Below are 18,221 nucleotides of genomic sequence, written 5' to 3' on the forward strand. Positions count from 1 at the left end.
ATAATTCCCCTCACCTGGAACCTCTTCCCCATTCTAGTTACTTGCCCAAGCCCTAGACACCCCTCCCTCTTTTGTACCCCACTGACCTTTTATTCAGATCACAATTTCAGCACATAAAGAGCATTATGAGGACAAGTCCTGCTTCCTGGTCACCTTTGTATCTGCAGAACCTAGCAGTGTGCAGAGTACGTTACGTACATTCAATAAATGCTGGTTGGAATGGAGGCATAGTTTAAGTTTCCATTCACCATCTGACACATGTTTGGCAAGCTACTTCATGCAGACCTATGCACTGCTTTCTACTGACTCTTCTTGAATTGTTCTGGCACATACCAAGTGCTCAGAACCTGTGGAGGTCCCAAAAGACCCCACATACCGCAGACTCTAGAGTCATCCTCTCAACAGGGGTCACCTTCCTGTGTTCTGTTTCCTGGAGAATGGCAGCCTTCTTCCCAATGTCTGAAGCCTCGGCCTTGTCTTGGACCCCTCCTTCTTTTTCACTCTCAACACTCTCTCTTAACAGTGATCTCAGTCAGACCTCTCCTCTCATCCACATTTCCACCACAAAGTCCAGAGCTTCCCCACATAGTACATTACTACGATTGTCTCCTGACCAGTCTTTCTACTTCTAGTCAGATTGTCCTCAAATTTGTTTTCCATACGGCCACCAGCAAAATCTTTCTAAAATAAAAATTGCGTTTGTCACAAATCTTAAAGATCCTACAAAGATTCCCTATTACCTACCTCGGTGGTTCTCAACCTTTCAGACAAACCCTCCCTTTGTTTATAACAAATATTTTGCAATGTCCCTGATACTCTTCTGAAATAAAATCTGTAAATAACATAATCCAACAACACGTAATTTTAAAATATCAATATAATGCTATAACCATAATCTAAAAGGAAAGTAATTAATTATAAAAGAAGATTTATTTCAAAATGTAAGATCTGGGGCTTCCCTGGTGGCGCAGCGGTTGAGAGTCCGCCTGCTGATGCAGGGGACGCGGGTTCGTGCCCCGGTCCGGGAAGATCCCACATGCCGCGGAGCAGCTGGGCCTGTGAGCCATGGCCGCTGAGCCTGCGCGTCCAGAGCCTGTGCTCCGCAATGGGAGAGGCCACAACAGTGAGAGGCCCGCGTACCGCAAAAAAAAAAAAAAAAAAAAAAGTAAGATCTGGACACCACTAGCCCTCAGCCCCTCCCCCTGACACCACTGTGTTTCAGCTGCACACACCCAGCTCACCTCACGCCTCAGAAGACTCCCCCTCCCTCTCCACCTCATTCACTCATGCTTGCGCTTCCAAACTTCCTCACAACCCAGCCCTCCCAGGCAGGGCTACAGCCCCTCCTCTAGGTTTACAAGCACCTTGTGCTTTGACCTTCACAGTGCTTCTTATATACTTAATTTTAGCCCCTATATACTTAATTATCAGAGTTTCTTTAAACATTGTGAAAGTTTGTAAAAATATCTAAAGTAGAAAAAATAGTATAAGGAACCCCCATTTATCCATTTCCATCTTTCAACAATTATCAACATTTGACCCACTGGTTTTATATATTCTCTTATTTGTTTTTTTCTGATATTGTGAACCTAATACCTGACATGTCAAGTATTTCTTTATGAATTCTGAAAACTAAATCCTGAAAAATGGATGACAAAAGACACTCCTATCAAGAGATTCCAAAGGTTTTATGAGCTTTGTGCCAGGAACCGGGGATAAAGACTGAATGTATTTTTTATGATACCACAGCTGGTTTTCTTCTGTAAAGAACTAATCATAATAATTGCTTTTCTCTCACCCCCTTACTGTTCCCACTAATATATTCATTGCTCATCAAGGAAAGGACCTCCATGGCTATTACCCTGGGCAGCTTGCAAGAGTTCATTATACTGATATGTGAAGATTATCCCCCAGGTGAGACACCCTCCTAAATCTTAATGTTGAAAAATTTCACTAAAGTTAGAATAATAAATGAAAAAAGGGGAATCACAATTTGTAATAATAATAATAACAATTATTATTGTTCAGTGGATGGAAAAATTTGGAAGGAAATGCAGCAATATGTTAACAATGGTTTTTCATGAATGGTGAGATTATTGATATTTGTATTTCATTTTTTATCTTTTTCTATATTTTCCAGATTTTTTGTAATGAACATATATATTAAATCATCAAAGAAATTTAAGAAACACCATGAGTTTAGCATTTTCACTCAGTCAAATAACAATCTTCTTGAGAGTCAGTTTCCTTCTCAATAAAATTACAAATTTGATCTAAATGGTTTCTGCCTTTCTGCAGGTGATTTTAACAAAAAGGGGAAAAAAATAGCTACCTCAATGCTATTTTCTAGTTTTGGGAGGCTGGAAACCACAGCAGTTAATAACAGCAATTTGAGTAACTTATGAAATGTTTGATCTTAGGCAGTTTTCATTCCTTCTGAGTATCAGTGACTTCTCTGTTAAATAAAATAATTGATATAATATTCTAGAACATGGTAAGCACTCAAAATAGGATTGCTATTATTTTGAGTTCATCATCTAGTATACTTTACAAACTTCTTTTCTTCTCTTAATTTCCTTTGATGTAGTCACCTCCTGATTATTCTCCAAGCAAAGAAAAGGGAGCCATGGCAACTATAAAGCAGCACACAGTCTGAACTTAATAGGTGACCAATCTGGAAGTAGCTTTAGCTTTTTAAATCCTGATTCAGTTTAATAAATAAGATGTAGCCCAGAGAAGTGACATGTCTTGCCTGAGGTGTAGTTGGTTGGTGTAAAAGCTGGGACGTGAGTTGATCCAATTTTCTGATTGCTGTTCAAGCTTTTTGTTCTAACTCAAATACATTCTTACATCAAACTCTTGTTAGGGCCATGTTCTTTGCTAGAGGATAAACAAGGAAGGAAACAACAGAACTCCACTGCCAGAAGGCAGTTCCACAGGGCACTCTCCACGTGTGTTCTGTGGACTCTGACCGTTCCCCCAACTCCAGTGCCTCACCCTCCTCCTAACACAGGACACTCGGGCAAAGGGAACCTTGACTCTGACAAGACTTGTGCCTGCCCAAGATTAGTCTTAGGGGGAAAACTTAGTGCAAATGCCAATCAATGACTTTATTAAACTTCTGGTTAAGAATAAGAATAAGGGGGCTTCCCTGGTGGCGCAGTGGTTGAGGGTCCGCCTGCCGATGTAGGGGACACAGGTTCGTGCCCCAGTCTGGGAAGATCCCACATGCCGCGGAGCGGCTGGGCCCGTGAGCCATAGCCGCTGAGCCTGCGTGTCCGGAGCCAAGGAGGCACACCACAATCAGGTTTTTACCCAAATATGTAAACATAATGTGTTATGATTAAACAGTGTCAGTCATCACATTTCAGTGTGATTAATTATGGTTATGCAATCAAGTTAGATGACGTCCTACTCAAAATGATTGGATTTAGATATTCTTAAATCTCACCCAACATTTAATATTTTTCACATCTCTAGCAGCTCACCTCATCTACTTTACAGTTTAAAATACACGTTTATTAAAACATTCAGAAACGCTGATAATCAAAAAAAATTTTTTTAATTATCCATCATGTCATTACCCAGAGACAGATAATCATGTATAATCTTCCAGATCTACACAAAATAGAATGAGGTGGCATTTTGAAACGCTTTTTCTCCCAGTTTTACTGAGATATAGTTTACATATAACATTGTATTAGTTTAACGTATACAACATAATGATTTTTATATATGTACATATTGCAAAAAGATTACCATAAGTTTATTAATACCCATCACCACATATAGTTACAATTTTTTTCTTGTGATAAGAACTTTTAAGATCTATTTCTCTCAACAACTTTCAAATATAGTATATAACATTGTTGACAATAGTCACCATGCAGTACATTACATTCCCAGAACTTATTTTATATCTGAAATTTTGTACCTTTTGACCATCTTCACCCATTTCTGCCACCCCCCAAACCTCACCTTTGGCGATCACTATTCTGTTTTCTGTTTTTATGAATTCAGTTTTTTTAGATTCCACATATAAGTGAGAACATACAGTATTTGTATTTCTCTGCCTAACTTATTTCACTTAGCATAATACCCTCAAGGTCCATCCATGTTGTCACAAATGGCAGGCTTTTCTTCTTTTTTTTTTTTTTGCTGTCTTTATTTTTTTTTTAACATCTTTATTGGAGTATAATTGTTTTACAGTCAGTTTCTGCTTTATAACAAAGTGAATCAGCTATATATATACATATATCCCCTTATCTCCTCCCTCTTACGTCTCTCTCCCACCCACCCTATCCCACCCCTCTAGGTGGTCACAAAGCACCAAGCTGCTCTCCCTGCGCTATGCGGCTGCTTCCCACTAGCTATCTATTTTACATTTGGTAGCGTACATATGTCCATGCCACTCTCTCACTTCATCTCAGCTTACCCTTCCCTCTCCCCGTGTCCTGAAGTTCATTCTCTACATCTGCGTCTTTATTCCTGTCCTGCCCCTAGGTTCTTCAGAACCTTTTTTTTTTTTTTTTTAGATTCCATATATATGTGTTAGCATACAGTATTTGTTTTTCTCTTTCTGACTTACTACACTCTGTATGACAGACTCTAGGTCCATCTGCCTCACTACAAATAACTCAATTTCGTTTCTTTTTATGACTAATATTCCATTGTATATATGTGCCACATCTTCTTTATCCATTCATCTGTCGATGGACACTAGGGTTGCTTCCATGTCCTGGTTATTCTAAATAGTGCTGCAATGAATATTGTGGTACATGACTCTTTTTGAATTATGGTTTTCTTAGGGTATATGCCCAGTAGTGGGGTTGCTTGGTCATAAGGTAGTTCTATTTTTCGTTTTTTAAGGAACCTCCATACTGTTCTCCATAGTGGCTGTATCAATTTACATTCTCGCCAACAGTGCAAGAGGGTTCCCTTTTCTCCACACTCTCTCCAGCATTTATTGTTTGTAGATTTTTTTTTACATCTTTATTGGAGTATAATTGCTTTACAATGGTATGTTATTTTCTGCTTTATAACAAAGTGAATCAGTTATACATATACATATGTTCCCATATCTCTTCCCTCTTGCGTCTCCCTCCCTCCTTGTTTGTAGATTTTTTGATGATGGCCATTCTGACTGGTGAGAGGTGATACCTCATTGTAGTTTTAATTTGCATTTCTCTAATAATAAGTGATGTTGAGCATCTTTTCATGTGTTTGTTAGCCATCTGTATATCTTCTTTGGAGAAATGTCTATTTAGGTCTTCTGCCCATTTTTGGATTACGTTGTTTGTTTTTTGGATATTGAGCTGCATGAGCTGCTTGTAAATTTTGGAAATTAATCCTCTGTCAGTTGCTTCAATTGCAAATATTTTCTCGCATTCTGAGGGTCGCCTTTTCAACTTGTTTATGGTTTCCTTTGCTGTGAAAAAGATTTTAAGTTTCATTAGGTAGGTCCCATTTCTTTATTTTTGTTTTTATGTTCATTTCTCTAGGAGGTAGGTCAAAAAGGATCTTGCTGTGATTTGTGTCATAGAGTGTTCTGCCTATGTTTTCCTCTAAGAGTTTGATATTGTCTGGCCTTACATTTAGGTCTTTAATCCATTTTGAGTTTATTTTTGTGTATGGTGTTAGGGAGTGTTCTAATTTCATTCTTTTATATGTAGCTGTCCAGTTTTCCCAGCACCAATTATTGAAGAGGCTGTCTTTTCTCCATTGTATATTCTTCCCTCTTTTATTAAAGATAAGGTGACCATAAGTGCATGGGTTTATCTCTGGGCTTTCTATCCTGTTCCATTGATCTATATTTCTCTTTTTGTGCCAGTGCCATACTGTCTTGATTACTGTAGCTTTGCAGCATAGTCTGAAGTCAGGGAGCCTGATTTCTCCAGCTCCATTTTTATTTCTCAAGATTGCTTTGGCTATTGGGGGTCTTTTGTGTTTCCATACAAATTGTGAAATTTTTTGTTCTAGTTCTGTGAAAAATGTCATTGGTAGTTTGATAAGGATTACATTGAATCTGTAGATTGTTTTAGGTAGTATAGTCATTTCCACAATGTTGATTCTTCCAGTCCAAGAACATGATATATCTCTCCATCTATTTGTATCATATTTAATTTCTTTCATCAATGTCATAGTTTTCTGCATACAGGTCTTTTGTCTCCTTAGGTAGGTTTATTCCTAGGTATTTTATTCTTTTTGTTGCAATGGTAAATGTGAGTGTTTCCTTAATTTCTCTTTCAGATTTTTCATCATTAGTGTATAGGAATGCGAGAGATTTCTGTGAATTAATTTTGTATCTTGCTACTTTACCGAATTCATTGATTAGCTCAAGTAGTTTTCTGGTAGCATCTTTAGGAGTCTCTATGTATAGTATCATGTCATCTGCAAACAGTGACAGCATCACTCTTCTTTTCTGATTTGGATTCTTTTATTTCTTTTACTTCTCTGATTGCTGTGGCTAAAACTTCCAAAACTGTTGAATAATAGTGCTGAGAGTGGACAATCTTGTCTTGTTGCTGATCTTAGTGGAAATGGTTTCAGTTTTTCACCATTGAGAATGACGTTGGTTATGGGTTTGTCATATATGGCCTTTATTATGTTGAGGTAAGTTCACTCTATGCCTATTTTCTGGAGGGTTTCTATCATAGATTGGTGGTGAATTTGTTGAAAGTTTTTTCTGCATCTATTGAGATGATCATATGGTTTTTCTCCTTCAATTTGTTAATATGGTGTATCACATTGATAGATTTGTGTATATAGAAGAACCCTTGCATTCCTGGGATAAATACCAATTGATCATGATGTATGATCCTTTTAATATATTGTTGGATTCTGTTTGCTAGTATTTGTTGAGGATTTTTGCAACTGGGTTCATCATTGTTCTTGGCCTGTAGTTTTCTTTCTTTGTGATATATTTGTTTGGTTTTGGTATCGAGGTGATGGTGGCCTCATTGAATGAGTTTGGGAGTGTTCCTCCCTCTGCTATATTTTGGAAGGGTTTGAGAAGGATAGGTGTTAGCTCCTCTCTAAATGTTTGATAGAATTCTCCTGTGTAGCCATCTGGTCCTGGGATTTTGTTTGTTGGAAAATTTTTAATCACAGTCTCATTTTCAGTGTTTGTGATTGATCTCTTTATATTTTCTATTTCTTCCTGGTTCAGTCTCATAAGGTTGTGCTTTGCTAAGAATTTGTCCATTTCTTCCAGGTTGTCCATTTTATTGGCATATAATTGCTTGTAATAATCTCTCATGATCCTTTGTATTTCTGCAGTGTCAGTTGTTAGTTCTCCTTTTTCATTTCTAATTCTATTGATTTGAGTTTTCTCCCTTTTTTTCTTGATGAGTCTGGCTAATGGTTTATCAATTTTGTTTATCTACTCAAAGAACAAGCTTTTAGTTTTATTGATCTTTGCTATCGTTTCCTTCATTTCTTTTTCACTTATTTCTGATCTGATCTTTATGATTTCTTCCCTTCCACTAACTTTGGGGGTTTTTTGTTCTTCTTTCTCTAGTTGCTTTAGGTGTAATGTTAAGTTGTTTATTTGAGATGTTTCTTGAGGTCGGATTGTATTGTTATAAACTTCCCTCTTAGAACTGCTTTTGCTGCATCCCATAAGTTTTGGGTCGTTGTGTTTTCATTGTCATGTTTCTAGGTATTTTTTTGATTTCCTCTTTGATTTCTTCAGTGTACTCTCGATTATTAAGTAGTGTATTGTTTACCCTCCATGTGTTTGTATTTTTTACAGATTTTTTCCTGTAACTAATACCTAGTCTCATAGTGTTGTGGTTGGAAAAGATACTTGATCAATTTCAATTTTCTTAAGTTTACTGAGGTTTCATTTGGGACCCAAGATATGATCTATCCTGGAGAATGTTCCATCAGCACTTGAGAAGAAAGTGTATTCTGCTGTTTTTGGATGGAATGTCCTGTAAATATCAATTAACTCCATCTTGTTTAATGTATCACTTAAACCTTGTGTTTCCTTATTTATTTTCATTCTGGATGATGTGTCCATTGGTGAAAGTGGGGTGTTAAAGTCCCCTACTATGATTATGTTACTGTCGATTTCCCCTTTTATGGTTGTTAGCATTTGCCTTATGTATTGAGGTGCTCCTATGTTGGAGCACCTCAGTGCTCCAGCAATTGTATCTTCTTCTTGGATTGACCCCTTGATCATTATCTAGTGTCCTTCTTTGTCTTTTGTGATAGTCTTTATTTTAAAGTCTATTTTGTCTAATATGAGAGTTGCTACTCCAGCTTTCTTTTGATTTCCATTTGCATGGAATATCTTTTTCCATCCCCTCACTTTCAGTCTGTATGTGTCCCTAGGTCTGAAGTGGGTCTCTTGTAGACAGCATATATACAGGTCTTGTTTTTGTATCCATTCAGCCAGTTGATGTCTTTGGGTGGGAGCATTTAAACCATTTACATTTAAGGTAGTTATCAATATGTATGTTCCTATTACCATTTTCTTAATTGTTTTGGGTTTGTTATTGTAGGTCTTTTCCTTCTCTTGTGTTTTCTGCCTAGAGAAGTTCCTTTAGCATTTGTTGTAAAGCTGGTTTGGTGGTGCTGAATTTTCTTAGCTTTTGCTTGTCTGTAAAGTTTTTAATTTCTCCATCAAATCTGAATGAGATCCTTGCTGGGTAGAGTAATCTTAGTTGTAGGTTTTTCCCTTTCATCACTTTAAATATGTCCTGCCACTCGCTTGTGGCTTACAGAGTTTCTGCTGAAAGATCAGCTGTTAACCTTATGAGGATTCCTTTGTATGTTATTTGTTGTTTTACCCCCTTGCTGCTTTTAATATTTTTTATTTGTTTTTAATTTTTGATATTTTGATTAATATGTGTCTTGGCGTGTTTCTCCTTGGATTTCTCCTGTATGGGACTCTCTGTGCTTCCTGAACTTCATTGACTATTTCCTTTCCCATATTAGGGAAGTTTTCAACTATAATCTCTTCAAATATTTTCTCAGTCCCTTTCTTTTTCTCTTCAACTTCTGAGACCCCTATAATTCAAATGTTTGTGTGTTTGATGTTGTCCCAGAGACCTCTGAGACTGTCCTCAATTCTTTTCATTCTTTTTCCTTTATTCTTCTCTGCGGTAGTTATTTCCACTATTTTATCTTCCAGATCACTTATCTGTTCTTATGCTTCAGTTATTCTGCTATTGACTCCTTCCAGAGAATTTTTAATTTCATTTATTGTGTTGTTCATCATTGTTTATTTGCTCTTTAGTTCTTCTAGGTCTTTGTTAAATGTTTCATGTATTTTCTCCATCCTATTTCCAAGATTTTGGATCATCTTTACTATCATTACTCTGAATTCTTTTTAAGGTAGACTGCCTATTTCCTCTTCATTTGTTTGGTTTGGTGGGGTTTTACCCTGCTCCTTCATCTGCTGCATATTTCTCTGTCTTCTCATTTTGCTTAACTTACTGTGTTTGGGGTCTCCTTTTAACAGGCTGCAAGTTCGTAGTTCCCTTTGTTTTTGGTGTCTGCCCCTATTGGCTAAGGTTGGTTCAGTAGGTTGTGTAGGCTTCCTGGTAGAGGGGACTGGTGCCTGTGTTCTGGTGGATGAGGCTGGATCTTGTCTTTCTGGTGGACAGGACCACGTCGGGTGGTGTGTTTTAGGGTATCTGTGACCTTATTATGATTTTAGGCAGCCTCTCTGCTAATGGATGGGGTTGTGTTCCTGTCTTGGTAGTTGTTTGGCATGGGCTGTCCAGCACTGGAGCTTGCTGGTCATTGAGCCGAGCTGGGTCTTAGCGTTGAGATGGAGATCTCTGGGAGAGCTTTCTTTGTTTGATATTACCTGGAGCCAGGAAGTCTCTGGTGGACCAATGTCCTCTACTCGGCTCTCCCACCTCAGAGAGACAGGCCTGACACCTGACCGGAACATCAAGACCCTGTCAGCCACACTGTTCAGAAGAAAAGGGAGTAAGAAAGAAAGAAAGAAAGAAAGCAGGAAGGAAAGAAGGAAAGAAAGAAGGAAAGAAGGAAAAAAAGAAAGAAAAGAGAGAGAAAGAGAGAAAAGAAAATTATTAAATTAAAAAATTATTAAAAAGTAATAAAGAAAGAAGAGAGCAATCAAACCAAAAAACAAATCCACCAATGATAACAAGCACTAAAAGCAATACTAAAAAAAAAAAAAAAAAACAGAAAGACAGAATTCTAAGACAAATGGTAAAAGCAAATCTATACAGACAAAATCACACAAAGCATACACATACTCACAAAAAGAAAAAGGAAAAAAATATACGTATCTATATATTAAACAAGAAAGGAAGAGAGCAACCAAATCTATAAACAAATCTACCAATGATAGTAATCTCTAAATACTAAACTAAGATAAACATAAAACCAGAAACATATTAGATGCAGAAAGCAAACCCCAAGTCTACAGTTGCTCCCAAAGTCCACCGCCTCAATTTTGGAATGACTCGTTGTCTATTCAGGTATTCCAGAGATGCAGGGTACATCAAGTTGATTGTGGAGATTTAATCCGCTGCTCCTGAGGCTGCTGGGAGAGATTTCCCTTTCTCTTCTTTGTTTGCACAGCTGCTCGGGTTCAGCTTTGGATTTGGCCCTGCCTCTGCATGTAGGTCACCTGAGAGCATCTATTCCTTGCTCAGACAGGACAAGGTTAAAGGAGCAGCTGATTAGGGGGCTCTGACTCACTGAGGCTGGGGGGAAGGGAGGGGTAGGGGATTCATGGCAAGCTTGCGGTGGCAGATGCCAGCGTGACATTTTACCAGCCTGAGGCACGCCATGTGCTCTCCTGGGGAAGTTGTCCCTGGATCACAGGACCCTGGCAGTGGTGGGCTGCACAGCCTCCTGGGAAGGGAGGTATGGATAGTGGCCTGTGCTTGCACACAGGCTTCTTGGTGGCTGCAGCAGCAGCCTTAGCATCTCGTGCCCGTCTCTGGTGTCTGTGCTGATAGCCATGGCTCGCGCCCATCTCTGGAGCTCGTTGAGGCAGTGCTCTGAATCCTCTCTCCTCGTGCACCCCAAAACAATGGTTTCTTGCCTCTTAGGCCGTCCTAAGTTTTTTTCTGGACTCCCTCCCAGCTAGCTGTGATGCACTAGCCCCCTTCAGGCTGTGTTCACATGGCCAACTCCAGTCCTCTCCCTAGGATCCGACCTCCGAAGCCCGAGACTCAGCTCCCAGCCCCCACCTGCCCCGGCAGGTGAGCAGACAAGCCTCTCAGGCTGGTGAGTGCTGGTCAGCACTGATCCTCTATGCAGGAATCTCTCCACTTTGCCCTCTGCACCCCTGTTGCACTCTTCTCTGTAGCTCCAAACCTTCCACGCCCGCCACCCCCCATCTCCACCAGTGAAGGGACTTCCTAGTGTGCGGAAACTTCTCCTCCTTCACAGCTCCCTCCCAGAGGTGCATGTCCCATCCCTATTCTTTTGCCTCTGATTTTTATTTTGCCCTACCCAGGTACATGGGGAGTTTCTTGCCTTTTGGGAAGCCTGAGGTCTTCTTCCAGCATTCAGTAGGTGTTCTGTAGGAGTTGTTTCACATGTAGATGTATTTCTGATGTATTTGTAGGGAGGAAGGTGAGCTCCACGTCTTACTCCTCCACCATCTTGAAGGTCTCTCCAGGCTTTTCTTCTTTTTTAGGCTGAATAGTATTTCATGGTATATACATATATATATACACACACAATGAATACTCTTATATTTAATTAATATAATTATTATATTTAATATTGATTAATTATAATTAATATTAATAATTATATTAATATATCATATATAGTCCACATATTTTTTATCTATTCATTTGTCAATGGACACTTAGGTTGTTTCAATGTGTTGCTCATTGTAAATAATGCTGCAATGAACATGGGAGTGCAGATATCTTTTTGAGATAGTGATTTTGTTTCCTTTGGATAAATACCCAGAAGTGGAATTGCTGGATCATATGGTGGTTCTATTTTTAGTTTTTTGAGGAACTTCCATACTGTTTTCCATAGTGCCTGTAACCAATTTACATTCCCACCAACAGTGCAGGAGGATTTCTTTTTCTCCACATCCTTGCTAACACTTGCTATTTGTAGTCTTTTTTGTGTGTGTGTGTGTGTGTGGTACATGGGCCTCTCACTGTTGTGGCCTCTCCCATTGTGGAGCACAGGCTCCAGACGCGCAGGCTTAGCGGCCATGGCTCACGGGCCCAGCCGCTCCGCGGCATGTGGGATCTTCCCGGACTGGGGCACGAACCTGTGTCCCCTCCATTGGCAGGCGGATCCTCAACCACTGCACCACCAGGGAAGCCCTATTTGTAGTCTTTTTGATGATAGCCACTCTGACAGGTGTGAGGTGATATCTCACTGTGGTTTTGATTTGCATTTTTCTAATGATTAGTGATACTGAGCACATTTTCATGTACCTGTTGGCCATCTACAAGTCTTTTGTGGAAAAAAGAAAGTCTATTCAGTCCCTCTGCCAATTTTTTAATTGAATAGGTTTTTTGGTTTGTTTTGTATTCCTTTTGGGGTTTTTTGTTGTTGTTATTTAGTAGTATGAATTCTTTACATATTTTGGATATTAACTCCTTATCAGATATATGGTTGATAATTATTTTTTCCCATTCTGTAGGTTGCTGTTTCATTTTGTTGATGGTTTCCTTTGCTGTGAAGAAGTTTTTTAGTTTGATGTTTATTTATTTTTGTTTTTGTTGCCTGTTTTTGGTGTCAAATCCAAAAAATCATTGCCAATGCTGATGTCAAAATCTTACTCCCTGTGTTTTCTTCTAAGAGTTTTATGATTTCAGGTCTTACATTAAAATCTTTAACTCATTTTGTGAATGGTATAAGATAGGGATCTGGTTTCATTCTGTTGAATGTGGCTGTCCAATTTTCCCAGCACACTTTACTGAAGAGACTATTCTTTTCCAATTGTATGCTTTGGCTCATTTGTCATAAATTAATTGACTGTATATGCTTTGGTTTATTTATGGGCTCACTATTCTGTTCCATTAATCTATGTGTCCATTTATATGCCAATACTATACTATTTTTGATTATTATAGCTTTGTAATACAGTTTAAAATCAGGAAATGTGATACCTCCAGCCTTGTTCTTCTTCCTCAGGACTGCTTTGGCTATCTGGGGTCTTTGGTGATTCCATATAAATTTTAGAATTGTTTGTTTGATTTCTATGAAAACATGCCATTGGAATTTTGAGAGGCATTGCATTGAATCTGTAGATTGCTTTGATAGTGTGGAAATTTTTACAATATTAATACTTCCAATGTATGAGCATGGAATATCTTTCCATTTATTTGTGTTTTCTTCCATTTCTTTCATCAGTGTCTTATATCTACAGTATACAGGTCTTTCACCTCCTTGGTTAAATTTATTTCTGAGTACTTTGTTGTTTTGATGAAACTGAAAATGGGATTGTTTTCTTAATTTCTCTGCCAGATAATTCATTTTTAGTGTATAGAAGAAACACAATAGATATCTTTATATTAATTTTGTATCCTGCAAATTTACTGAATTTATTTATTAGTTCTAACAGCTATTTGATAACATTTTTAGGGTTTTTTATATATAAGATCATGTGATCTGCAAATAAATGCAGTTTTATTTCTTCCTTTCCTATTTGGATGCGTTTTATTTCTTTTTCTTGCCTAATTACTCTGGATAGGACTTTCAATACTATGTTGAATAAAAGTGGAGACAGTGGACATCCTTGTCTGGTTCCTGATCTTAGAGGAAAAGCATGTCATCATTGAGTATGATGTGTGCTGTGGGCTTGTCATATATGGCCTTTATTATGTGGGAGTATGTTTCCTCTATACCCAGTCTGTTGAAAGTTTTAATCAGAAATGGATGCTGAATTTTGTCAAATGCTTCTTGTGTCTCTGTCAAAATGATAACATGAATTTTCTCTTTTATTCTGTTAATGTGGTGTATCACATTGATTGATTTGTGGATGTTGAACCATCCTTGTATCCCTGGAACAAACCCCACTTGATCATGTTGTATGAGCCTTTTAATGTTTTGTTGAATTCTGTTTGCTAATATTTTGTTGATTGAAACCATTTTTTGTATAACAGCTTTATTGAGATAATTCATACCATACAATTCATCCATTTAAAGTGTACAATTCAGTTGAAATCTTTCTTTAAATATAATATATTGTGGACTTTTTTTCCATTTCGAATATTATAATTCTACAGCATCACTTTAATGGTGGCATGGTATTTCTGTATATCTCTGTATCATTGTCTAAATAATTCCCTATCTTTTTCCACATGAAAGTTGTTTCCACTCCTTTTATTATCATAAAAATAGTTTGACAAGCATTCTTAGAGCTAAGTCTTTGTTGATATTCCTAAATTCTGGGTTTCTAGGACAAAATATATACACAGTTTAAAGGTTTAATACATATCACCAAAGTCTTCTCAAACAAGTTGCAAAGTGAATGTATATTCCCACAAGTATGTGAAGATATTCCACCACTACATTTTGATTCTTCTTTACCTTTACCTTCATAGGGTTCTCATCTGAGTGGAGGGTACAAGAAGGTTGTAACCAATTTCAGGTTCATCAAACACCAATATGCACCATAATGGTTAGTCTGGTCAAAAGAAAGCATTAGTTCCTTGAGGGAACCAAATATCTATAGAAAAGTTACATTGCAAAAGGGCATTGGGAAGATCTGGAGTATGGGAAGTAGCCATGCGTAGGCAGATCCAGAGGAAGTTTTGATGCAGGTCACCTTCTGTGACCTGTGATTGGGAAGGAGGAGGGATATTAAAGGGAAGAACAGGGGTCTGGAATCCTTGAACCATCTACCGATAATTTTGCTAGGGCTAGCCTTGGAGTTATGGAGTCTTGCCAATACTATCTTGGTAGTCTCCTGGCCACTTTTAGGGAATGGATTTCAGCCGATGAGAAAGTGGAATGCTTTTCTTCTACTGGATGGGTATTCAGCAAGCTGTTTTTATTTTCATTTAGACCTCTCATAGACTTGGAAATTCCATCTAAGAGAAAAAGTCAGTATCAGCCTCAATTAGACCAACAAACTCTCATTCAATACATTTGTTTTCGAAGACATTCAAAGCCTGCCAAGCCATGGTATAAAGAAACTACGTACCAAAGAGACTATTCTTTGCCATTTTACAAGATGGGTAAGCCAGATCAAGTGTTCTTACTCTCTGAGAGCAAAACCTTGCCTGGGCCACAGATAAGCATCTCCCATGGGCTTGCCATCTCAGGGAGTATGTCTGGGACCAGTCACGTTGTGGGGGAGGGGGATGCGTGTGTGTCTGGGTGCAGGAAGAAGGATTTAGAGAGCTGCCCCCAGACCGCTTCCTCCTTTTCTCCTCCCCTAGCTCCTTGTACAGGAGACTTTAAGACTGAAAATTCATAAATGTCCTTGGTAGGAAGCAAACTTGAGTCTGACCACTCCTCAGAGCACTTTATCACTTGACAAATTTGTTATTGTGCCTAAACATATTGTTAGAGGAATTTTTCCCCCTCATTCTCCTATTTTTAAATGGATTTCTGACAATTATTTGATAACTGGAGGTGTGTTTCAAAAATTCTAAATTCCCTATGTAGTATTTCTCCATGCTGCAGCCTATGTGAGAGTACTGAGGGGCCGAGGCCCCCCACAGATATGACCCTGGGGGGTACACATGGACATGACCTGAAACATTACCTGTATTTCTATAGTCACTGACACTTGGATTTTAGTCACGGAATGGATTCCTTTGTTGACAGACTTTCTAAATGAGTAAACCCCAATATTTCTGAGGCTCTGACAGTGTAGCAGGCACATATTTTGTTCTTCTAACAGCTCTCTGAGGTAAATGCTATTATTTCTTGGTCACTGTAAACAGTGACCAAGTTGCAGAGACAGTTAATTAACTAGCCCCAAATCACAGTACCTAGGAGAAGCAGAATTCAGCCCCAGGCCAAGCTCTGTGCTGGACCTTTAAGCTATATTGCCTCTGTCACAGCTGAGAATCACTTGTACTACTATTTATTCAACAGTTTTCTTTAAAGCAAGCCACTTTTTATCTTAAAATTAAAAATAAGAAAACTAGTAGAAGGATGGTGGGGAGGAATGGGAAGAATCTGCCCTCCTTCTTGTCTCTCCTGAGAAAAAAGCTGCAGCCTGGATGGGATGCCAGAGCAGGGCTGGGACTCAGGTCCTGAGGGGACAGAAAATGACAGCAATCAGAAAGAGTGGGAACCCAGCAGGACCAGGCAGATCTTGGGGAGTTGAGCCAGGCGTAGGGGTGGTAATGGATGAAGCTGCGATTGGGGCCGGAGATTGACTGGAGGAGTGTGGGATAAGGGCAAACCTGGCTTCTGGGGGGTGTGAGAGAATGTTGGAGCCTGAGAAGAGAGTGAGCTGAGGGAATGGGGAGGAGGGTGAGAGCTGAGATTAAGTCATTTGGAGGAGGGTGGTAGGAGTTAGGGTCCCACAGGCAGGGGACCTTAGGAGGCTTATGTTGTTGGTTTTTTGTCACATCTTTATTGGAGTATAATTGCTTTATAATGTTGTTAGTTTCTGCTGTATAACAAAGTGAATCAGCTATACGTATACATATATCCCCATATCCCCTCCCTCTTGTAGGAAGGTCATGTTAAAGGGAGCCAGCCGTGGGGTGGGGGGCACTGCCGGGGCTGAGTAGAGCTTGGAAAGAAGGGGTGGTCCGGAAGTGTTAGTGGGGCTCCTGTCCCTGTAGAACAGCCGAAGCAGTTTCTTGAGACTGAGTGTGAAATCTGTTTTCCTTTGTATGAGGGACTCTAGGTGGCCTCTAGTTTCCAAAGTGATAGTAAACACTTCTTTACAATTCCTCTGCTATGCGGAAGTCTTGTCAGGCAGACACAAAAGGTTTCTCCCTTGCTTATTTTAGAAGACAATTCCTAATTCTTTCCAAACCTACAAAACAAAGTTAACGTCTAGCAAAGCAAATACCTGGGCTAGGTGCCATGGGAGGAGGTAAAAACCCAGACTATGAGCTCAGCATCAGGGAGCTCACAAGCTAATTGGGAAGATGAGGCAACAGTCAACCTACCAGAGAGTGATTACGTACCAAGTAGAGCAGGAGGAGTTCAAAGATGAGGTCACTGGGGCCTAGAAGAGCCAGGAAGGCAGCATGCACTAGTGGGGACTAAGGTCGGTCTTGACAGATGAGATGTGCATGGGAAAGAAGAAACAGGGCGACACACTAGAGGCAGCGGGTGAGAAGAAGTTTGGGAGGTGTGTGAGGTCTGGGAGAGCAGCGGGGAATCCAGCTATGAGGACCTGGCTGACTGGGCAAGGCAGAACTAGGAAGTGGGAAGGAAAATGTGGACAGTCAGAGGAGCTGCAGGAGTCTGGAAGGTTGAATTTGGACAATCAGAGCCGTTGTAGGATCAGAGTCCAGGGAGAAACCCAGTCAGCTTCAGAGGATGTTAGTCTGTCAGGCTGCTTAGCATGGATGGGAGAAGACACAACTGGCAGGTGAGAAGAGCAGCTGCGAGGCCACGGCAGAACCGCGGGATGGAGTAGTGAGAGGCAGTGAACAGAATCCAGACCTTGGAGGGCTACAGGCCTGGCAGATTCTAGCTGCGTGCTGTTGGGCAAGACACTTGACTTTTCTGAACCTTTTTGTGTCTGTAAAATAGAGACTCAAGTCTACGTTTTAGGATACTTGCTAGAATTGAAAATATCTAATACCAAAACTGTGCTAAGTGATTTACTCATACATGTGTCACACTCAGGGTTGCAGTGAGTTGTATTGCCCCCATGAAGTAGGTATTGTTATTAACCTCATTTAGCAGAAGAGGAAACGGAGGCTTAGAGACTTAGAAACCTACTCAAGCAAGCAACTGGTAAGTCATCAGTCTAGGTCATGTCTGGAGATGTCACACTCCCAGACCTTGCTCTTAAAGTGAACTGAGGAAGTTTCATGGGAAATGGGAAGAAAACTCATGTGGCAAAGCATCAGGAGAGAGAAACGACAGTACTGGTAGAGAATTCACAGGAGAGAAATTAAAGCTAATCGCACAGCCTCCCACTTCTACTGCAAGACTGTTGGTGCCTCTGATAGAAATAATGGTTTTAGGCAGAAGAAGTGTCAAGTTGGGATCTGTATACAATTGAAAATATGGTACTGGAAAGTGTAGGCTAGGCAACACGAGAAGACAGAATTGGCTAGTGCCCTATTTAGTGAGGTTTGAAGCCTGACTAATTCAAG

At 39.5% G+C, this 18,221-nt stretch overlaps 1 protein-coding gene across 1 annotated transcript in view; it reads left to right on the forward strand.

Moving 5' to 3' along the window:
- Nucleotides 1-18,221, forward strand: part of SPMIP3 (sperm microtubule inner protein 3) — a 32,275-nt gene that overhangs the window by 2,201 nt on the left and 11,853 nt on the right. The window contains 2 exon segments of the mRNA XM_060010750.1: nt 1,819-1,914; nt 14,983-15,155. Coding sequence (XP_059866733.1) covers nt 1,819-1,914; nt 14,983-15,155 — 269 coding nt within the window.

Source organism: Delphinus delphis, chromosome 1 (genome assembly GCF_949987515.2).
Source record: "Delphinus delphis chromosome 1, mDelDel1.2, whole genome shotgun sequence".
NCBI lineage: Eukaryota > Metazoa > Chordata > Mammalia > Artiodactyla > Delphinidae > Delphinus > Delphinus delphis.